Source organism: Cyprinus carpio, chromosome B14, assembly GCF_018340385.1.
Source record: "Cyprinus carpio isolate SPL01 chromosome B14, ASM1834038v1, whole genome shotgun sequence".
NCBI classification, from domain to species: domain Eukaryota; kingdom Metazoa; phylum Chordata; class Actinopteri; order Cypriniformes; family Cyprinidae; genus Cyprinus; species Cyprinus carpio.
Window position 1 is genome coordinate 19580460 of NC_056610.1, and position 18660 is coordinate 19599119.

Genomic DNA, 18660 nt, shown 5'->3' on the forward strand with positions numbered 1-18660 from the left:
TATGTTTGCCCTGGGATATAGTTGACTCTTGGACATATCAAAAACTGGTCTGGAGTCTAGAGTGTTTGTAATGACATCAACATGTCCTAATGATTTCCAGAGACATGCCTTGCGTAAATGCGATAATCTGATAGATAGATTCAGTACGAATTCACAGATAGATAGATAGATAGATAGATAGAAATATATATAAAAAGAAAAATACGGATGGATGGATGGGTCTAGATGGATGTACAGAGAGAAAAATATGAATTGGAGAAAGTTCAGTGCGAGTTCACATCCTTGTGAGGTCTTGGCTGAAGAAAGCATCTCAGTGAGTCTGGTCATTACATCATTTTAATGATAGCTTACCACAAATAAACTTCCTTTCTGCTCTTTGTGGCTCTTCTTGACTCATATCTATTTGCTTTTTTGTGAAACAAAGGAAAGTGGGAGTATAAGGCATTTATTCTGCACTGGCCTGCCTGACTTCACCTGTCAGTTATTAGATTATCATGTAGGCTAGAGATGAAGAGTGAAACTGAGCTGTATTCCCGGTGACCAACAGTTTATATCACATTACTGAATCATTGTCCCACTCACATTCCTGTACAATTTATGCAATTTCCCATAACTCCCTCTTAGATTAGCCATCAGGTCAGCACTGCAATGGAAGTGGGTCTTACCATACCAACAGTGCAAACTAATCTCCCCATCTTTCATACAGCTAATAATTTTTTTTTTTTATTTCATGACACATGAATTGTATTTTAATTTTTATATTTTTTATAACATCCTAGATGTCAATGATATTATACTAACACAATGTCAAATAAATATGAAAGCCATATCACAGAACTATTTCACTTCAAACTATGTAGTTTATTACTGCAGCCAACATCATAAAACAATTGTGCAAATATTCAATGTGAACTTTAACTCACAGAAGCATAGCAGTCATGCAACCTGTTATGGCACTCCAACTGATCACCAGCGGATAAAAGTGCAGTAACCTTCCCCCTCCAAACACAGATCACAATACACACAAAACACCACACCCACACCAACCTCACTGGCCAAACACGGATCATATTATGTACCTAACAGCACCCACCCCTAACCCCATTGAAACCTAATCAAAATTCATATATTGCTAAAGAACATTGAGCGTTAAGGTCTCCTCTCTAAGGCAGACATGCACTACTAACCTCTTACTGGTCAAATGGGACTGTGTTTAAACTTTTTACTAAATATTAACTTTACTCCAAACAAATAGGTCTATGCATAAGCTCCCCTAGAATTCTTGGGAAACACTTACATTTCTTTATTTCCTTTGTTACTGGATATGGAAAACCTGGAACTTCTTTGGAACTTCGGTGCATTATTTTGGGATGTAAAGACATAATTCCTTGCATGTAGCACACACAGTCACATGGCTTGCTGGAAGTGAAATGACAAAGAGAAATAGAATAAAGGAAGGTAATTTGGGGAAAATTATAAAAGGTTTCTAAAATCCTGGAATTAAAATATTAAGCGTGTCTGCCAGGAGTTGCTATACACAATGGAAAGAAAACAGCACCATTAGTGCGTGCATTGGGATTAAAGTGTCGTATGACGTAACTTCAAGGATTTTATCATAAAAACTGGGCTGTTATCATTTACTAAAGCCAACATGTAATGTTTAAAGAGCATGTGAGATGAGCTTCGACTGTAAATTACTGTCTGTGTGATGGGTAAAGATGGCAGAAACTGATAAGAGCATGATATGATACTGAAATGAGTTCAAGCGATTTAGTTTGGAAAATTAAATTAAGTAATACTAGAAAAAGAAGACTTCCTCTTTTTAATAGGCTATCTATGTCTTTTAACGCCTTAGCAGGTTTCTCGTAGTATTTACGAAAAATGATGAGATATACTGACCAATACCTGTAACTAATGTTGGTGAATTGATCTTAAGGATCTGAAAGGAGAAACGTTGGCGCTGGTGCTGATTCCCCGCCCCTCAACTAATGCTCTCTCTCTCTCTCTCTCTCTCTCTCTTTCTCTCTCTCTCTCACCTAGTCCCGCGGACCACAGCAGATCGAGCGCGCCCAGTGCGATAAATCTGGATGCATAAACCTTTTAAACAAGTTGATTTTTGAAACACTAGCGTCAACCATCTAAGTTCATGTTTTGATCTGTGAAGGGACGTATGTACCACGTTCAGCTGAGTGAACGGTAAGTTTTAGCACGTGAAAACAACTCCGCGTGCTCCCCTTACTCTCTCTGATTTTCCAAATAAATTACGTCTCGTGTAAGGTTACCCTAAATGTGTGCGGAAAAGTTTTTCTTTCTGTTTTGTGATTTATTATAAAACATCATAGTGCTCAAACGGGAGATAGTTTCGTTTTGAGCTTACTGTACCTCGGAAATTGTCATGATTTATGAGAATAAGTTTTCGTGTGGATTCTGAATATTGTTTAAGACCTTAACCCTATAATGAGTTAAAAATCAGACTTCTAGGCACACAAAAAAAGTCTATTTTTTTAGACAAGTTCAGTCAGTAGTTTATGTTGATTTTATAGCTTGTGACATAATGTTATACACTGAAATCTACTTTATTTTGTGTTGACTTCTAACTGGCTGTTTCTAAAAATTGCTATAAACACATTTTATTGTTATTTTAACAGAGAAATGAATCTTCTAAGTCGCTGTTTCTAAAAATTGCTATAAACATCTTTTGTTATTTTAACAGAGAAATGAATTCAATCTTAAGGAAAAGCGTCTCAGGGAATTTGTCCCTTCCGTACACCACACTGATACCGAGGTCTGAGAAGGAAGTGAATTTCAGCTGTCTCTTCAATGAGGAGTTCAAGTATATTCTGCTACCTGTATCATACTCCCTAGTGTGTTTCCTGGGACTGATACTTAACTCTGTGGCTCTGTGGATGTTCATCACTAAGATGAGGCCCTGGAAACCCAATACGGTTTACATGTTCCATCTGGCCCTGTCGGACACGCTCTATGTGCTCTCCTTGCCTATGCTCATATACTACTACGCAAACCGCAGCCACTGGCCTTTTGGGGTTTTTCTCTGTAAGATTGTGCGGTTTCTTTTCTATTCTAACTTGTACTGCAGCATCCTGTTTCTCACTTGCATCAGTGTGCACCGCTACCTTGGTATCTGTCACCCCATTCGTGCTATGATTTTGATCAAGCCACGCCATGCCCACATGGTGTGTGGTTTTGTCTGGACTGCTGTGGTAGCCTGCCTGGTGCCCACACTGATTTTTGTCAGCACTTCTCAAAGAGGAAATGACACTTTGTGTCACGACACCAGCCGTCCGGATGAATTTCACAACTATGTTACCTACAACTCAGTGGTGATGGTCCTGCTGTTTATCCTGCCATTTCTGGTCATCATGGTCTGTTACTGTTTAATGGCAAGGGCCCTTTGCCAACCCCGAAAGGGCCTGTCCCAAAGTCAACAGAGCTCATCCCGGAAGAAGTCCGTTAAACTTATCATAGTGGTGCTGGTTGTGTTTGCGATTTGCTTTGTACCCTTTCACATCACCCGTTCACTCTACTACGCCTATCGTATTCTAGACGCAGATTGCAGGTCCCTTGATATCGTCAACTTTGCTTATAAAATCACTCGTCCACTTGCTAGCATGAACAGCTGTTTGGACCCCATGCTCTACTTCCTGGCAGGGGATCTGTACCGCTCTAAACTCCTCAGAATGTTCACTAGACAGACTCCGAAAACTCGTTCTACTGCATATATGCATGATAACAACATCGGGCTGGCCGTTAAGAACCCGGATGGCCAAGCCGGCACTGAGTCGAGACTCTAGATTCACATACCCATACATTTTGGGTAATCTTTTAAAAAGCAGTTCTGGAAGACATCCCAAGCGTTCTCTGTCAACAGACATCATTCTTCAGATATGCATCCAGAAGAATTCAGGACAGTCTTGTAAACACTACAGCGGAGATAAAAGTTAGGGAATCTTTTTGCTTCCTTTGTTCACTCCTAAGTTTTTTTTGTAGTTTTTATTTTCATTCAGTGTGATTGCTGGTGCAGAGGAACTGCAGCTTGTTTTATAAAAGCTCTGATGGCCAATCACTCCTGGTTACTTGTAGTTTTGAAGTCTGTCACTGTTGGTCAAGGACACAGCTTGGCAGTGTTGGGGTTCTGTCAACACTGAAAACAAAACCTACTCTATATCCCAGAGATGGACTCTGGCCTGTGACTGTTACTACAGAAATGCCAGTACAAAGTCTTTTGTGTGTTCTGTTATGTGTGAAGGTCCTATGGTAGGAAATGAAAGTGTGAAATCCTCCTGCACAAAAAAGTAGGACTTGAGTTTTCATAGTATTTAACCAATGAAAGAAATTAATTTTGTATTGATTATTAAAGAATACCCATTTTATTTGACTCTTTATGTTGATACTGAACACATGGTAAAGGTAAGATAAAATGCTTTTAAAATATCATTTATTTGAATCAAACAGAAAAGTTGGAAAGGCACTTTGAGTGAAAAGGTTGGGGGAGTCTGAAATTCGAGCTGCAGTTATGCAGTTATCCCCGCTTGGCTTGCTTCATTCCCCGTACAGATGTTTTTCTCCTTTGGCGGAGCAGATCTACGGATGTGTTGCTGCATGAGTGTATTTGTAAATATTTTGTGAGTTTTGGCATATTGAGGAGAGTTTTTTTTTTCTTTTCGGATGTAACCTCTGTGGGAATGTTTAGGAGTTTATGCATTTTATTATTTCATGTTTAGTTTCTTTTAAAATAATGTTACAATTTATGACGGTTCTCTGGTCATGCTATTTGTTTAATTTTAAATTGCATTTACATAATGTGTTTTCTATTTACTTTGGCTGAGTTTTCTGTGTATATCCTGCGTCTGCTTTTTATGCCCCTTTCTGATACAAACAAAATCACAACTAAAATAAATCAGAAAAAGAGACCGACCATACTTGCTCACAAAATACTTAAATGGAATGAAAGGACAGCATGCTAGAAAATGTGTTGTAAAGCTAATAATTTATGTGCAGACATATATTTTTTGTATTATTTTTATTTTTGGTATATTTTGTATTTGTATTTTCATGTATTTTTTATACTGCCAAGCATTTATGGATCATTTACAACTTATATTTTTAATTTTGTGTACACTGAAATACATTTTTGTATAACTATTTATATATACTGTACAGTGTGAGATTGTGGGTGCCAATTAAGGACACAGAGCAAAAGATTAAATTGAAGTTTAAATTGAAGTTTAAATTTTCAAATGTTATTATCCAGTAGATAATAACTAAGTGCTTTTATTAGTATTTAGTATTAGTATTTGTTTTTTTTGTTGTTGTTTTTTTTACATAGATATTGCTCTAAATTACAAAGAACGTAATTTGATATATTTGTGTGATATGGCATAATATGCCAATGTTGCATTTGAATTTTTATTTATTTATTTTTTTTATTTTTTTTTTAGTGATGCTCTTGGGGCTCTCAGGAAAGCTCTTCATTTTTTTTTCTTTTGGTCAGTAGAGGTCCCCAGAGCTGTTTTCAAATGTTTGTAATAAGGAATGAGTGCATGGATTTAAAACCCACATCTCCTTAAGCTCTCTGTCCAGTGCCTTTGACTGTGATAAATAGACAGGTCATGAATAGTTTAATATGCACAGGAGATAGAGGGTTAATATCCCCCTTCTTTTCTTACACTAAAATCACTCTGAATATTTGGAAACAAATGGCATCCAATAAGTCAAGGCCCATACACAATACATGCATATAAACAAAAAGATGACTACAGTGTGGACTAAGTTTACTCTATGGATTTCTGTTCACAATGGGAAAAACATCTGTAAATAACCTCTGTGAATAATACAATTAAAAGCAAACAAACCATCAACCTTTTTTTTTTTTTTTTGAAGTGGTAAGCCTGCTTTTATTGTAATACTTCTACAGGTAAATATTATACACTTGTATATTGTTGTCAAAGAGTGTGGGTGATGTTTTAAGTCTGACATTTATTTCTTTTTAATAGTCCATGATTTTCCCTCCCCCTCTGTCTCTCATGTCCTCAACTGTTTTCATCCTCTCATTCTTGTGCACGGCCCAAGGACAAACCTTGGGAGAAATCAATGTTGTGAGCACCGCAATACAATGCTCATAAAAGACACTGAGCAAAAAAAAAATAAAAAATTTAACTGCCGGAGAAGCATGGTTTTTCCCATCAGTTCTAGCAATAAGTAACCTTTATGTGTTTTGTGTTGTTCACTGACATAAAAGAGCTTTTACACAGTCTAAAGAGAATTGATTTCTTTGGTCACAAAAGCATGTTTTCGATCAATTGCTATATAGCACCATAAAATGATAATAAAAAGTAGTTTTTCATATTAATATACGAAACAACAAAACAAAATGTGTGGTGTGTGTATACACACATTATATACAGTAGTCAACATTTGAATTGGTTCAAAAAAGGTAATCAAAGTTGTCCTGAGACAAGAACACATTTTGGTTTTAGGACAACTATCATGAAAAGTTTTGATTCACTTCAAATGTTGATGACTAGTGTATATATATATCAGTAGGACTTGTAATGTTTTTAAAGAAGTCTCTTATGCTCATCAAGGCTGCATTTATTTGAAAAAATACAGAAAAAAAACATAATCTTGCAAAATGATATTACAATATAAAATAATAGTTTTTTAAAATGTAATTTATTTCTGTGATGCAAAGCTGAATTTCCATCAGCCATTACTCCAGTACAAAGTGTCACATGATCCTTAAGAAATCATTCTAATATGCTGATTTATTATTAGAATGATCAATGTTGATCAACAGTGGTGCTGCCAAATTTTTTTTTTTTAAACTGCGATACTTTTTTTCAGGATTCTTTGATGAATAAAAAGTTACAAAGAACAGCATTTATTCAAAATATAAATCTTTTCTAACAATATAAATATTTGCTATCACTTCTTATCAGTTTAACACATCCTTGCTGAATAAAAGTTTTAATTTCTTTCAAAAAAAGAAAGAAGAAAAATTTACTGACCCCAAACTTTTGAACTGTATATTGTTAGAAAAGATTCCTATTTTAAATAAATGCTCTTCTTTTTACCTTTTTATTCATCAAAGAATCCCGCAGGTTCCAAAAAAAAAAAAAAAAAAAAAAAAAAAAAAATTAAGCAGCACAACAGTTTCCAGCACTTTGTGTGTGTATATATATATATATATATATATATATATATATATATATATATATATACATACACACATATATATATATATATATATATATATATTATATATATATATATATATATATATATATATATATATATGTATGTGTGTGTGCAAAGTATTTTGATTAATTTTTACACACACACACATACACACACACACACACACACACACACACACACACACACACACACACACACACACACACACACATATATATTTGTTATACTGAATGACAACAGAACATTATTTTGCCCAAGTTTTGATATTTTTATTTTCACAAAGGTTATTTGAAACATTTAAAGTAGACACTTTCCTTGCATTTGAAATGCTCTATATGAAATCACCAAAATATATATACATATGCACACACACATATATGTAGTTAAAGTGTGTTTTATTTTAAGGTGACATCTGATCCTCAGGCAGTTCATCAAAAAGGTGTGGTGACAGCAACGTCCTTGTAGAAGATTGTGTAAATTCATTGACATTTGTTTTTTACTTTGCCACATATGTTGCTTTATGTGCATCCAGGCAACAACAAAAACATGATACATCTTTGCAAAATCTGCATGTTAGTATTAAACCTGATTTATATAAAGGTAGATGATGAGTTAAGGTTGTACTTTCCTGTCATACAGACGTTCTGTTTCTACCTACTGAGATGAACTTTGTATAAGCAAACTGTTCATCCTGGGATGCATGATGACTTTACTTTCATGGTCTCTCTGTTCTGTTGTTTGTCATATTCGAGAATAAACGAATGATTTCAAGGACGTGGACAAGGACTGAGATGCTGAGAGTGGAGAGGAAGAGTGACATAAAGAGGAAAGAAGTTCATTACCCAGCTGAAAAGGAGGCAAATGGCTTTCATAGTCGCCATGGGAACAGGGCTTTCTCTCTCTGACAAACCTATAATAAGGTACTTCACTGGCCTAAACACAATTATTGCATGCTAAAAAGGGAAATATTGCTTTCCAGTGTAATAGGTGGTAGATATTGATTCACATGGGTGTTCAAGCAGACCTTCAGTATAAATGTTTAATTTGCCTCTTAATTCAGATTTTGCCCACATGAAAATTTTCACAAGAAACTTTTCTTAATCATATTACTAAGTTGACAAAGCAACCAAAAGCCAAACAACCATATATTGTGAAATAAATGTGAATTTCACAATATTACTACTACTACACATTTTTTAGAAAATAATTTATCTCACTTAAAGACAAAAAGAATCAAATAAAATTACTGTTATAGGGTCAAAGACGAAAAGGGTTCTCATGCATCAAAACAATACGTGTAATACAGCTTTGAATTAATTTATTTCTTTTCATACATTAAGATGTGTCCTGTTTAATTAAACAGTTTTTATATGCAAAAAATAAATATAAATTTTTACCATGATTTCCAGAAAACACCCACTAAAATGTTATTACGTGTAACTATCTTGTCAGGCATATTCACCACAATAATCAATTTATGACATAATAAAAGACTAAATAGTTTACCCCAAATATTAATTACTTGTAATTTTACATTTTTAAACTTTGCCACTATTCCGCTTTGGCCATTTTTCAGTAATATTTTTTTTTCTCATTGAAAATGCAATAAAATTTAGTATGCTCACTTATTCTTTTATATATTTTAGTATGCACAGGTCAGAATTTAAAATTTTACATAAATGTATGTTTTACACTAAATGACAATGAAACATTATTTCACCCACATTTTGATATTTGATTCTCCCAAAATTTATTTGAAACCTTAAAAGTAGACACTACAATTTAGTGTGCTTTCTATGTATGCAAAATCACTTTTCTAAAATGTATTATGATGCAGGCATTTAAATGTCTTTGAATAGAACATTTTAATAATATTGCTTAATTATATATAGATGAAAGTGAAAGTAAAATAGAATGTTTTTATTTATTAGAGTTTATTAAAAAGATTCAAGATTCATATAAAAATGTCTGCTAAATGCATAAATGTAAATATAAATGTAGAATATAAAAAATATGAACAAGCATTCATTAAAGTAATATTTGCATTTATTCATTTAAAAGTGTCTGATAAATTAAATAAATAAATGCAATGTAGACTTTTTTAAATAATTGAAACCTCAAAAATCTTCAGATATTTCAAAGATATCACAATACTATATAAAAAATTTCAAATAAAATAAAATAATAAATAAGTAAGCCCTCTCCGTAATGAGTGAAAAATTGCTAATAAAATCCTAGACTTCAGTCAGCCAGAGGGTTACTGATCAATCTGCTCCGGGTGCAGCAGGGATGCTGGAGGCTCACGGCTGTATGTGGCTGATGATCACACATATAGAGCCGGGAGCTGTGTGTAAGGGTTACTGGGGATTAAACAGCCCAAATCAGCTGAGCCACCCCGACCTGGGCAAATTGTTTTAAACCCCATTACAGCAGCCACACTATTTCTTTCTTATCAAGCCCCCTGCAGCTTCTCATTAATATTCTAGATATATGGCCGTGCACTCTGTATCATTGTCTATTAATAAGACAGATAATCATTCATTCAATTATCAGACCGTCAGCCCACGACCATGCCCACCGGGTTAGCCTGGTTTCTCAGTCGCCGGGCAGGCTGGAACAGAGGGGTGCCAGTCAGGAGGTGAGGGTGATAGCAGGGATTACACCATATTAAAGCCTTTAATAAGACAAACAGCTTGGGAGGGTTAATGCGGAGCAGGTTTCGGGAGACCAGATATCTGGATTCTGATTTTTTTTTAGAGAGAAACTTTTGAACAAGAAATATTCCTGATTAAACAGGCACAGTCAACACTTTTAAACTGTCCTGTGACTTGTGTGTTGACACGCTCTTTCTCATCTGCAGGTTGACTATGACCTCTGTTGGTCAAAAGCTGCTGAGAGATCCAGTGCATTGTTGATTCCTGCTGAGCATCTCAGATCTGTACTTCTGCTGTGAGGGCAACCGCCTGGGCCACGACAAACCACTGAGGACAGTGATAAACATGTCTTTTAATTGACATACACACACATAAGTATACATCAGAGCAACCAGCAAAGCAAGTGCACTCACTCTCCTTGAATGAACTTAACTTCTGTATGTGGCAAGCTTTTGCTGTTGGCGGAAGGCTGGGAGACGCCGGTCCGAGAGGGTCAAATGAGAAAGTGGAAAAGATAGGAGGTGAAATGTTAACAAAATCATAGAAAATCCTGAGTTTGATAAATTCCTGGATTTTAAATGAACAGAGGTGGCTGTGGGAGAGCTTTGTCGCCGGCCCATTTTCTCGGCACAAGGCGCGCAGTCCCGGGGTCAGTGAAGTTACGAAAGTAATTAAAGCAGCTTGATTCACCGCCTGCTGCAGAGAAAAGAAAGCAAGCTGTCATTCTGATTTAGAAAAATAAATTACAATTTTAATAAAGGGGTGTGGGATGGAGGTGCTGCGGTGACTGGGAGCTTGCTTGCTTGGATGGGGAAGGCAGCAGGAGGGGGTGGTCTAAGGGTTTCTAGCTGCCTACTTATCAATAGTTGCAATTTTTTGAAACCACATCGGTATTACATTGCGGAGGCACAAGTGCCCTTAAAAAAAGAAAACCCGGGGAACATTAACATACTGATTTCATGCGCATGGCAAAGGGTCTGTGCCAATATCAGAGAGGACTCAGCACTCCTATTGTCTGCTAGAACTCTGGTCTCCTCTGATATGAAAATTCAATTATATTATAACTAGATCTCGCGCTGCGTTTTGACAGTCGACGGTAGCATTTTGCCAGCTGCATCAGTGTGGGGGACCAGAGGGTCCTGATAGCGCTGAGGCAGCCTTTCAGCCATTGACATGTTTTCGGGGGACAAGATTACTTAAATATGTCGCATTTAAGGGAGGAGAGTTAATCTAATGCATTGCCATTATCTCTCTCAGGTAATTCCAATACCACCCCCAAACTGTGTGTTTACACGCATGCACATCCTCTCATATTCCCACTTACACCACACTGCCAACAGATTCGCCGCTGTCTCTCTGCTCGGCACAATGTGTGTTTATTTATTTATTTATTTTTATCTAGTCATTGCCTGTAAATAAACAGGAAGTTTTGGCTGATGGGAATCATTTTCTCAACAGCAAGCACTTTTTAAGTGACAGCTTTCATGGCTCTCTGAGAACTCAGGTTATTCAGTCTGAATGCCCTGAGTGAGTTAAGTTGTCATTGAATTGCTTACATTCATTAATTCTTTCTCACAAGAGGTGCGGAGTGTGGAACTGTACCTTGTTAAAATGTATTGAGATGTTAAAATACATTGCTTCACTCATTTAACTTATGCCTTCTGAGATGTATTCTTCAGAACATGTAGAACTCCAATGAGCAAACTCCGTGAACTTTGTACAGTTACTTTGCAACATTTCCTGTCACTACTGACTAGAGGAAGATTAATCAATGTGTTTTATGTTCATCAATGTAATTTTTGTGTCCTCCTGTCAGAGGAAATGTTTAGATGGTGTATTTACTGTTATGTTCAGGTCAACTTTAGGCCTTAAAGGTACAGTTCACCTTAGAGAAGATATTTTGAAAGCCAAATTGGTTCATTGTCATTTTGACCCCCACTGACTTCAACTGCATGGACAAAAACAGTTTATTCTCTCTTGTTTTATATTCCATGGAGTAAAGTTGTACAGATTTGGGACGACATGAGGTAAATGATAACAGTTTTCATTTTTGGGTGATCTATCCCTTTAAGATGTGACGGTGATATTTGAATATACGAATAGAATATAGTATAGATAAGGCTAGAGAGCACAGAGTGAGTTGGAGAGTGTAGATAGGAATCTTGATTGAGTTTCTTCCTTTCATTGTGTGTGTGTGTGTGTGTGTGTGTGTGTGGTTCTGTGTGAGAGAGGCCAAGGCACAGGAAACGCCCCCCTCTTCAGCCCACAGCCCTGAGACCTGAGAGTGGACCCCCCATTAACCCAGCACACAGCACACACATACCTGCCTCCCCTCATTAGGCCGTGTTGAAGTACAAGCTCACCCAAAAGAAGAATAGAAATCCTAATTAGTATTCTCTGCAGGGCCACAACCATTAGCACTTAATTAGCACAGAGAGCAGCCCTCTTTTCGGGTGTGGGGTGGGAAGGGGGGTTACGTTGAGTACAATATTTCTGCATATTCGCTGTATGACTTGCCCATGAAGAGTTCGCTTTTGTTTTCGCACATGTGTGCTTGTGTTTGTATGCACATTTCTGGGCTGTGCTGTGTTCCAGTGGCCTCGTATGGTTGCACATGATTCGTTTAGTAAAACAGTTGCCTTTTGTTTCATTGGCCTAAACATATGACAGTTATGGATCACGTCTGGATTTATTGTCATTTGATTTTATGGTACAAAAATTAAGCAATATATACACTTCAGTAAATTTACTGCAGTGTATATATTGCTTAATTTTTGTACCATAAAATCCAATGACAATGAATAAAAAAGCAAATAAAATCCACTACAAATACTAATATTTTTTTTTTATTCGATCTATTAATTTATTTGGAAATATAATAAAAATGCAATTCATATGTACTATTAATCTGAATATATCTGTTTTATGAATTTAATTCTGTATTTTTGGGAGGATGTGTATATATTATATTATATTATATTATATTATATTATATTATATTATATTATATTATATTATATTATATTATATTATATTATATTATATTATATTATATTATATTATATTATATTATATTCGCTCCTAAACAGAAGAACAAAGTTTTTTTTTTTAAATAAAACAGTTAACACTTCACACTTCACTTTCACTTGATTGAAAATTTTGTCCACAAAATTCAGCATCCAAGTCATACAGGGAAAAACATACAGTAACAAAAATGTCAAGATTCAGGAAATATCATAGTGACAACAGTCTCTGCAGAGCCAAGGTCTCCTAAAATATCAGATAATTGTCCTTTTCTATCAAAAGGCAAGTTTTGTTCAGGTTGCAAAATAAAGACAAGTGCAAAATGTGGCACAATTACTCCAAAGATATGAAATGTATGAAGTATTAATTAATGATATCTGATATTCCTTGTGTAGACTTGCACAAAATATGGATGCTGGGGATTTTATTCTCTTTCCCTATTCCTCCCTCAACTACTTTCAGTACTCGGCTAAGCCCAGGGCCGGTGCCACCTTTCACTTCCTGAAACTTTAGAGGTGGAGAGCCATCATTTGACAATTTGGCCTGAATGGGGCAGCCGGTGGATTGAATGTCATTTTCCCACCAGGCTTCCACATCCAGCCCAGCGTGGAGGGGGTTGGACGAAGAGGATTGGGTGTAATGTGCAGAGTAAAATTAGCACTTTGATGGCAGGTAATGGTTTGAGATGAGTGCCACTGACGTAGATTTCCAGGAAGATCTCTTTTTCTCCCTGCAGCTTGCTCTCTATTCCCCTACGCACCTGTAAGATCAGACCGGGCCGGCCTCTGCTGTCAAAGCTGTAATTTGTCCCTGTTCAATATAATTACGCAATTCCAGATGGACAGTTTTCCGGGTGACTAATCCCATACTTTAAACCCTGGGAAGTCACACAGACCAGATGCAGAGCACACCTCACAGCAATCCAAATTAAGTTCCTTTAAAATTCTTGAGTCTTAATTACTGGAAAGCAAATGCATAATAAGTGGCAGCAGTTAAACTCCATGTTTTGATATAGTGTAACAATGTAATTTTTGTGAAACAAAACTGCCCCCTGTGGCGTGTATAGTAATGATGTGGATAACAGCCGTTTGTGGTCGGTGGGGTGTGAATATGATGGGGCGACGGGAGGGGTCACAGTAGCAGTGATTCTCACCTTTTCTTAATGAAATAGTCATTATTCCTCTGGGAAGCTGAATTATGCCACTTTGCGTAGAGAACATAAATACATTTAACCTCTCGTATTTAATGAAATCAAATTTACCTATAAGAATTCCCTCTATGTGTATGTAAGGCTTCATTTGCCCCAGGTTGCATATTGACAGATGGGTGTTCAGGGCTGTGTTAAATGTCTTTATTAATCTGTGACTGTCATTTTGACAAAGATGGAAATAAAACACCACTTACTGTCAGGAGCCTTCAAGACAAATCAGAACAACAATTAAAGGCTGAAATGGATGAGCACAGAAAGGTCATCATTTATATGGTAATTTAGGAACATGTTTGCATTGCTTCAATTTGGCCTGTTCGCTGTTTATCCTTTGCAAAATGTTTTTTCCTCCTTTCTTTCAATAATTATTCTATTCTACTCTATTCTATTCTATTGACTTTATTATATATAATACCTAGGTTTTATCCTTTTAACAAACCTCAGTCATGATGTAACCGTGAGCACTGGGCATCTTGTCTAAGCTTCAAAAGTAACATTCTGTTTTGTTTTATTTCAGATTCTCTCAGTTGCTTCTCTGTCATATGCTGTGGTGTTTTTCAGGAGCTCCAGGTCAGTTTCCCTACCAAGTTTTGTGGTCTGCCATGTTGTCCATTCTGCTCAGCTATTTAAAAAATGTTGAATATCAACAATGGCTTTCACTGGGGCATTGTCAACTTTTGTATGAAGCAATCTTGGCTGAATGCGATGGCTCCCAGTGCAGGGAGGGCTCGGTGCTGCTGCGGTATGGAAGACTGCCGCTTGCCTGCCCTTCTCTCTCTCGTCTCGGCTCAAAGGAGCACGGTTTGAGAGTCTTACCCGGCTCTCTCCAGCTAAACAGTCTACAGGACCCTAAAGATGTAGAGGGAAGGATTTAGATGAACGGCTGTGCAATGGTGAGTGTCTTTCTGGAAAACTGCAGCTGTGGGCTGGAGCACATTTGGGGGGGGGGGGGGGGCTTGTTCAGGGTTGGTGGCGGGTGGATTTTAATTAGCATTTCACTTCAGTCCAGAGACTACACAGACTGAACTGTTTTTAGGATTTTATTTTGACACAAAAAAAACATTAAGTTGTTTGTGAGACTTCCTGTTGTTCATCAGTGTCAAATTAAGTCATGGGCTGTCATTCTGTTAAGTCATCATTTGTTAAAGCAGTCATTCTGCATCAGTTCTGCATCATGAATTAATTATAGGTTGATAGTACTCCTTAAAGAGTATTCATAACCATTTCCTTATTTAATCATCAGTCTTGAGTGTTCAGACTGAAAGACTTTGAATATTCTAATATTCTGCAAGATTCTAATTTAAATTCCAAGAAGTTATTGTATTTAAATTTTGAAAATGTAAAATTGTTGAGATTACAGATTCATTTCTTGCCTAATTTGTTTTTCACATTATTAAAAAAAAAAAAAAAAAAAAAAAAAAAAAAAAAAAAATATATATATATATATATATATATATATATATATATATATATATATAATATATATATATATATATATATATATATATATATATAAAAATCTGGACCAAAAAAGGTTTTATTGACAAAAAGTCCTTAAAGATATGGAACAGTGCTTTGTCTGTGCCACATACAGTCTGTACGTAGCTCTGAAAGGTAGTCGAATGTCTTTGTCAGGCTGTCACAGAGAGGAAGCAGTTAGCGTCTGGAAAGTGTCCCTGCCAGTGCAACCGCAACAGCTTGTATCTGCCATTGAAATGTCAGTTTCCAGGGCTTTGAGCTGTCAGCCCTACTGCGCCCTTCTCACCCCAGCAGAAAGCGAGAGAGTGGAAGAAAGAGGGTGTTTGTGTGCAGGTTGGCAAACTGCCATATTGGTGGCAAACGAGAATACATGATAAAAATAGAGAAAGGCAGTAATGCACATTTGCTCCCAAAGGACCTTTAAGTGGGTCACTTTAAGTACTGTTCAGATTACGAAATAACTTGGTCCAACAGGACTTTCCTCCCTGATGGATCAAACCGTATTGACAGAACAACGAGTTTAATAAGCATAAAGATGTCGGTGGACAAAACCTATGAGGTTATTTATTTATTGTAAACATTTGGGGCCGTGCACTATGTAGTGTAAACTTATGAGGGTCCGGTGTGTCTCCTCTGTGTCTCCCTCTGCCAAGGTGAACAGATTCATCCCCAGGCACCCAATCCATTATCCTGTCAACAACAGCAGGTCCCTGCCACAGTTAGCAGCAACATTGGCCATAATGAAATCATCAGTAATCCCAAAACTCATCTCATCATACCCAAGGTAATTAATGAATTTGGAGGGCGATGGCTAACTCTTAATTAAATTATGCTTCTTTTAATGAGGCCTTTTTGTAGGGTAAATTTATGGCCAGTATCTCCATTATCAAGTGCTCGGCGCTCAACAGAGATTCGTCATTTTCACCTCAAATCACTCGCAGATTAACGTAATGAAGCCCATGATTAATATATCAATTTATACTTGTTTGTTTCTTTCCTCCAGATTTAATGAATTACCCGGCGTAATTAGTTCTTCAGGATTTTGCCACAGCCAAAACCTCAGTTCTCACTAATAATGCAGAAAGTATTATCGTTACATATTAATTTTAGAATAATTTGGAGATAACAACTTTGTGGCATTAATCATATTACAAAATTGGGTGTATTTAATTAATTAAAGATATACCCTGCAAATTAATTGTGCATTTCCACAATATTATCTTAACTAATGAAGGTCTGACGAAGCGACTGTTTCATTTTAAAAAAGCACCAGATTAGTGGGATCTTAATTATGTTTAAAACAAAAGCCATCTGCTTGCCACATTTAGTGCAAAGCAAAATCAGACAACTCAGCATTCTCTGCTAAACAAAAAAAGAGAAAGTTTCTATTGTTTTGGAGAAACTGTAGTACATGGAAATGATTCAAAAGATACATGGGAAATAATGAGGTCTGTAATTAGCCAATGATGGCATTTCAGTGATGGCAAATCTGATCCATTTCTGCAAGTCTGACTGACAAAAGACAACATGGAGTTAACAAAATGCTTTCTGTGTATTTTGCTCAGGATGTGATATTTATTTAAATAGAACTTAAAAAAAATTAAATGTAAGTTTTTCATTTTACTTTAATTATATTTATTTATTCTTGTCTTGTGTTTTGAAAAAAATCAGCTCTAGGCATGACACCCTAATTGTTTGTCTGACAGACACTTATTCTAGAGAAATTATAAACATTATCACATTGCTGATGTGCAGGAGACAGAGATACCACTTTAACACAATGAGGAATTCCTTCACAGATACATTTTGCTAAACCTATTAACACCTCCAAACTCAAAGACAATTGCTTGTGCTGTTAGAATTTGCTCAGTGATTTAATCAAAACTATATTTATAGTAATTTTCTGCTAAATTAAATCAGCGGTTTAATTGAAATTAGCTTTCACTGGGTTAGAATAAATGTAGTTAAAACTATTTTCATTTAACGCATCATGTACTAAATGTGGTTTTATTAATGTTTCGCTTAAAATTTTCCTCCTGAAAGTTAAAGATATTGTAGAAAAATGTTGTCATTGGGGAGCAAATAGGGAATGTGTATTCAGACCATGTGCTGCATGTCTTAATGTCCCTGCAGATGATGTGTGCACATTAGCTTCACGCTGCATTAGATCAGAAATCCTATTCGTCACTGACTGGGCTAAAGAGCTTCTCAAATGTGCCTTTATTCTTCTGTTGCAACATACTTCTCTTATGTACTGTGTGCTTACTGGGAAAATGAGCCTACTCTTTGTAAATATATAATAATATAATAATAAATACATACAACACATCTGTATGTATATTGTATGTAGGGCACATGCTTTAGACAAACATGCCTTGCTTCTAGTAAATAAAGACATTCATTTGAAAGCTTACAATAATTAGGTGTGAAGAATGTCATTTGCATCAGTGGTAATTTTTTTTTAAATATCATTTTATATCTAGAGTGTGATGGATATGTAATTTCTTCTTTTTCAGGTAAAAGTGCTTATCTTTTCTTGGACTGTATGATAACATGACAAAACAGTTAAACAACAGGCTTGGACCACAGTGGAAGACGCATGTTTTTCTTCAGCAATGAATAACCTGTAGTAGCTATTTCCCTGCATGTAATGGAATTTGACTTAAGAAAATCAAAGAAATGGATCTATGGAATTTCAGTGAGAAATCTGATTTAGTTTTTACACTGTCAAATGCTGAAACCATTTGATTTCAGCTCTATTTTTCATATATATAAAAAAATCTTAAATTCGCTGGGAAATTAAATTAAAATCAGGAATCTCATGTTTATACTCGTCAGGATAATTTATATGGCTAACAGATTTTTTTTTTTTTTTTTTTTTTTTTGTCGCATTCGAGCATTAGTGGCATTGAGTACCATTGTTATTCAATCGGTATAGGTTATCCTCTGCAGGTGATTGAGCAAAAGTGCTTAAGCGCGCTTTACAAACTTGCTGAGAATGGATAATGTCTTGTAATATTTCTCTATTTAAAGCTGGTTTATAATTAAATATTTATTATTCATATAGCCTAGTTTGTT

General features: G+C 35.9%; 1 protein-coding gene and 1 long non-coding RNA gene across 2 annotated transcripts in view; both read left to right on the plus strand.

Moving 5' to 3' along the window:
• Positions 1-2011: 2011 nt before the first annotated feature.
• On the plus strand, positions 2012-5244 carry LOC109101489 (P2Y purinoceptor 4-like). Its single transcript, XM_019114851.2, has 2 exons — positions 2012-2196; positions 2714-5244. Exons 1-2 carry the CDS (start codon positions 2171-2173, stop codon positions 3810-3812), a joined length of 1125 nt encoding a protein of 374 aa, XP_018970396.1. The 5' UTR covers positions 2012-2170; the 3' UTR covers positions 3813-5244.
• Positions 5245-14783: 9539 nt separating this feature from the next.
• Positions 14784-18660, plus strand: part of LOC122139645 — a 50882-nt gene continuing 47005 nt past the window's right edge. Inside the window, exons 1-2 of the long non-coding RNA XR_006156455.1 lie at positions 14784-14996; positions 16236-16366. This is a non-coding gene — a long non-coding RNA (uncharacterized LOC122139645). The remainder of the gene's footprint in view (positions 14997-16235; positions 16367-18660) is intronic.

Bases quoted from the DNA above. Each gene is read 5' to 3' on its own strand.
- LOC109101489 (XM_019114851.2), top strand. From the start codon at position 2,171: ATGTACCACGTTCAGCTGAGTGAACG. The intron at 2,197-2,713 runs GTAAGTTTTAGC...TTATTTTAACAG, and splicing joins CACGTTCAGCTGAGTGAACG to AGAAATGAATTCAATCTTAA.